At 41.0% G+C, this 5568-nt stretch overlaps 1 protein-coding gene across 1 annotated transcript in view; it reads right to left on the reverse strand.

The window, feature by feature from the left end:
• The window catches only part of L2HGDH (L-2-hydroxyglutarate dehydrogenase), a 37647-nt gene that overhangs the window by 18783 nt on the left and 13296 nt on the right, over nt 1-5568 (reverse strand). Inside the window, exon 6 of the mRNA XM_006773794.2 lies at nt 282-444. Coding sequence (XP_006773857.1) covers nt 282-444 — 163 coding nt within the window. The remainder of the gene's footprint in view (nt 1-281; nt 445-5568) is intronic.

Raw genomic sequence — 5568 nt, forward strand, 5'->3', positions numbered from 1 at the left:
TGTGCATCCGGCCTCTAGTTTTATATAAACAACCTTGGCAACTCAGGTTTTAACATCAGTCATAAGTGTCCGATCAGTGCCTAGTTCTAATAACACAAGACTCACTGAAAGTCCCAGTTTGCCCACGTCCAATCTTACCTTCTGCACCTGCCTCCAGTTCTGTGCTCTACACTAGCCCAGCTCCTGGTGGACCTTCCCCAGCACTACCCCAGCCAAAAGCAGTCCAAAATTTGTTTAGAAGTCAATACAAGTATTCAAAAGAAAAGACAAGGACAGCTTACCATCTTCACTTCTTGAAGGACTTTCTCTAGCCATTTCAATATCTTTTACTTCAAAATTGGTCAAGACAGAGCCACCCGCATCTTGAAAATCCTGGGCAAATGACAAAGCCACCCGACGATAGTCCACAATGCCAGTATTTGGGCAATCAATAGCCATTAGACCCTGGGATAGAATTATGAAAAAGTCAAGACACTACAATTAACCCCTTCCCCGGCAGAAACGTGTATACTCGTTTTCACAAAATGTTCTTTTTCAGTCGTCGATGAGTATACTAAGAAAATATGGTAAAAAAATATGGTTTATAGGAAGACGAGTTACAAACTGTTTTCATAACCAGCATCAAAAATACTATACAGAACCAAAATAAAAAAATTAGTCTGAAAAAGAAACGTTTTTAACAAAAAAATTGTTGGGGAAGGGGTTAAAAATCACCGAGAACAGTTTGCTGAATAAATTTTATTTTGTGCTGAAAATTTTTACTGGTTATTTTGATGGGTAACACAAATTATGCTTTCTTGAGGGGAAAAAAACCCTGAAAATTTTAAAGAAAAATAAAATAAAAGCTTGCTCCATAGTTCCTGAATTTGAACTTGCGTATACAGGGTGGGGCAAAAAGTAGGTTTACAGTTGCTCATGTGGAAAATGATACAATAATCAAAAATATATATAAGAATGAATCCTGTGTTTCATGTTCTCACAGCTGTGAAACTACTTTTGCCTCACCCTGTAGGTATATACTAGATGCCTGGTGCACAAAATTCATGCACTGAGGGCAGGGGGTGTCTCTCAGCCCAGCCTGAGCCTTCTCGCAATCCGGGACCCCTTGGGGGATGTCTGACTGCCGGTTTAGGCCCCATCCCCGCAGGTCAGTCGGACATCCCCCAAGGGATGTAGCAGTGCGCCAAATAGCAGGTGACCAGGAGGAGCCAGAACCCGAGGCAAGGCGCCACACCACTGGCACTCATCCCGGCCTGCTGCACCTGCTGCTGCCACTCAGTAGTGCTGCCACAGAGTTGGAAGAGGCTTCTGTGTCTGCAGCTGTGCTTGCCAGCCATGAGCCTGCCTTCTGCTGAATGGCACTACCCCTGTGGGAGCGCAGTGGCCACAAGAGGGAAGCTCCTGCATTGAGCATCTGCCCCCTGGTGGTCAGTGCACATCATAGCAATTGGTTGGCCAGTCATTCTGGTCATTCTGTTGTAATGGTTGCTTAGGTTTTTATATATATAGATTCAATATGTCCAAACAGATATAAGAAGTAATACTAACTAAATAAGAAAATTTCTATAATCAGAAAATAATTCTCCTCCTTAAAGGAGTTCATTTTGCTAGGCCCTTCCGGCTGCTACAATGAGTTTTTCAGTTTTATTCATCCCTCATCCTGATTCATATCTGATTGAGCTGAATTCTGTATCATTAAACAATTGTTTTTTTTAATTTAATTTTTCTCATCATTTATCCCCTCATACCTCCCCTCTCCACCTCCCCTTCCCACTGTTGTCCATGTCTATGAGTTCTCTTTTTTTTCCTTTTTTTCTCAATCCCTCCCCCACACCTGTCCCCAAACACACACCAGAGCTGGCTGCTTGCTCTCTATGAGTCTGTCTCTATTTTGCCTGGTAGTCAGTTCAGTTTGTTCATTAAATTCCACATATGAGTGAAATCATATGGTACTTGTCTTTCTATGACTGGCTTATTTCACTTACCATAATGTTCTCTGATTAAAGTTTTAAATAAACGCCACTGAGATTTTCCTAGTAGTGGATTATATGTCATAAACATTCAGTGAAAACTCAGAATTGTTCATATGTTTGCAAAGCATTCATTTGATTTGCTCAGACTCTATTTTTAAGACTGCAAATACTGAATGAAGATCACATATGGTTAATTCAAACTTTCTCTTCAGGTATATAAGAAATTAACAGCCTGGGTTGTTCTTCTGGTGTGTGTGTGTGTGTGTGTGTGTGTGTGTGTGTGTGTTTTGCCAAGATATGTTCAAACTCTATAGATGAATGATTTATAAGCATTACTTAATTTTTTGGAATAAATGTATCCTTTTCTAATTCTGAAGAAAAGGATAAAAGTAGAATTTCACACACTAAGTATGGACAACACTTTGAGGAATCCTTAGTGATAGTACCATTTTATCTTGCCTTAATGTGTATGAGATTAGTTTTCTCTATCAATCTTCCCTATGAGGATTGCCTGGTTCGAGGATGACTAAGACCCAGAAGCTGAGTATGACTGGTAAATGCTGCTATCTTCTTGTTTGGCCAGCACAGCATGTCACTGTATTTCTGTATTCAGTGCCCCACCACTATCCCAATACATTTACCTGCTTATCCTTCAAAGCTTTTGACTTTGCTACCCACCCCTGACCAGTATTGCCATGTGCCCAGATCACACTAAGGGTAAAGGCTCACAAAACACCCAACAGTCTATCTTCACAAACTAAAAGCAACATTTGAAAAACCTCACCATTTTCCTGATGGTCTGCTTCCAGAATGAGAGCATTTGCCCAAGTACAGAAAATCAGTCCTTTTGTTTTAATAGATACACTAAGATATTATATTAGACTTTATATGGCTTGACAATTCCTAAATTCATAGGTCAATAGCTATAATTCAATTTCAACCTATAAATAGTATTTTGGGTACAATAATCTTAAAATCTAAATTAGGATAATACCAATAGTTTAGTCACAAAAACTTTCTTACCTAGCATAAAACTCTGTGACAAGTATAACAGTGGGATACAAGTGTGCTGTAAAAATGCTCCATATCAATAGATTTTTGGAATTCCAAGTATCTTCATATATTCCTATTACCTAGTATAATGCCTGACACACAAGGCACTCAAACATTTACTAAATGAATGAACTTTTGAAGGTTGCTATCTTTAAACATACCAGATATTTTCCCTTTCTAGACCTTCTCTAAAAGATCTCCTTTTCTTTCCCGTTCTAGTTCTGGCCTTGGCCTTGCCCCTCCTCATGAGATGCTGGTGGGCCCTACCTATACATGTATGTTGGGGGAAGGTGGAGCGAGTCACTGCCGCCAAGCAATCCAATGCCCTGGCCCAGGATGGGGGTTGGACAGGCTAGTCGTCTGCCAGGAGCTGGGCATGCACTGTCCAGGTTAGCAGGTCAGAACTTGAAATCTTAGGCCACAGCAGGTCAAATGGCTAGAAAAGAACCAGGCAAGCAAAACAGGGAACACTGGGAGTTAGAAGTCAGGAGGAACAGATGAACATGTGCTTGACCAATGGATGGATCTGCACAGCTAAGGTCAGAAGCAGCTGTCAGGATCTGCCCAGAAGAGAGCTCTCAAGAGCTATCCTCCACAGTCAAAGTTCGCAGAGCCAGTTTAAAATTTTCCAAAATGCTTCCCTGGGAGTACTTAAATCCTTTGCTGAAAGGAATCTGCTCTAAGAAGCCCTTTAGAGGTGCCCTAATATACTTTTCCTTTTGGAGGTCCTAGAAGAAATAGAAGTAATCTTGTACTATGCAAATTTTGCCCATCATTGCTGGTAGCAGTGGTGAGGTTGGGAAAGAAAGGAGGAATTTACTCAAGACACCTTTATGAAATAACCAGACTATATTTTCTACTATACTAGTATATTGCCACCCTAGGTAGGCATTGAAAATTACAATGTGGCATTATATAAAGTAGGTCACTTCTGCAGAGGCCTCACAGAAAAGCAGGGCATACCTCTTTTATAAATTACACTACTTAGTCATCTTTCAGTGGAAGTTCACCTGTCCTAAACTCTCAGACTAAACTAAAAGCTTCTGATAAGCATTGTCTGGCAATGAGTTAGAAGCCAGACTCTTTAACACAGGTACCTGGAGTCCAGCTATTTTTCTTTCTAGTGCTTTTATTGATTTTAGAGAGAGGAAGGGAGAAGGAGAGAAAGATAGAACCATCAATGATGAGCGAGAATCATTGTTCGGCTGCCTCCTGTATGCCACCTACTGGGGATAGAATCTGCAACCGGGCATGTGCTCGACCAGGAACCAAACTGTGACATCCTCAACCACTGAACAACATCAGCGGGCTGGAGTCCAGCTATTGCATACTGTGAATAAAAAGGTAGGGGAGAAGGAACAGGAGATACAGCCATTCGCTGGAACAGCCAATGGAACTACGGGTTGAACTGATAGTGTCTGAAAGGCTATCAAAGAAAGTTGTTATGCAGAGTATTATTTTTCATGTCTCTCTCATGAATAAAAGGAAGATTCTTCCCTATAGCATGTTTAAGCAAGATACTCTACAACTCACCCTTCACACTCATGCCATCCTTATCTTCCTAAAATACAGACTGCATATCAAAGCCACTCTCCTCAAAAATTTTCAGTGGCTTCTGTGCCTACTAGATCAACTACAAAGTTATCAGCATGAATATCAGGCCCTTTATGTGGGCCTAATTCTGCCTTTCTAGTCTTTTTATATTTTCCTATACACCCTGTGATCCAACCACACCTCACAGTGCTTTCCAAACATGTCATATGGTCTCAGACCTCCTCTTGCATTTGCTTATGTCCTTCAGACCTGGTATTTTTTCATTAGTGTGAGTGAAAAGAGGGGTTCTATGGAAAGTAATCTCACAGGGTGATCTGATCATAAATTCCTAACTTGACCGGTCATGGTGGGTAGTCATGTCCCAGGCATATAACCTCTTTAGTAAAAAGTTTATCTTTGCGACCTGGCAGGTGTGGCTCAGTTGGTCTGAGCATTGTCTCATGCACTAAAAGGTCGCTGGTTCGATTCTTGGTCAGGGCACATACCCAGGTTGTGGGTGCGATCCCAGGTCAGGGTGTGTACAGGAAGCAACTGATTGATGTTTCTCTCTCTCTCTCCCCCTCCCCCTTCCTCTCTTTCTCAAATCAATTAAAAAAATATATATTTTTAAGAGGTTTATATTTGCCTTAAGCAAGCCTAGTCTATTGTGTCTGTGCATTTAGGTTAACACACCATAGAAATAAACTGTAACCACCCCCAAAAGAGCGAATAATCTTGCTAACTATCCTAATCTAATAATCCCTGCCTTGATTTCTCTCACCTTCCTGTAAACTTCCCTCCTTAATTTCAAATGCATAAAAGAAGCTGTAAAACTTATTCTCCAGAGCATCTGAGATCTTGCTCCCTGGCATATGTCATCAGTTTGGCTAAAATAAACTCTTAGGAAAATTCTCTACAGCAAGCATGTCAAACTCATGACCCGCTTATTTAAATGAGGAATAAGACCCGCCGGCCACGAGTTTGACATGCCTGCTCTACGAGTTTGGAT

This window comes from Myotis davidii, unplaced genomic scaffold (genome assembly GCF_000327345.1).
Source record: "Myotis davidii unplaced genomic scaffold, ASM32734v1 scaffold847, whole genome shotgun sequence".
Lineage (NCBI taxonomy): Eukaryota > Metazoa > Chordata > Mammalia > Chiroptera > Vespertilionidae > Myotis > Myotis davidii.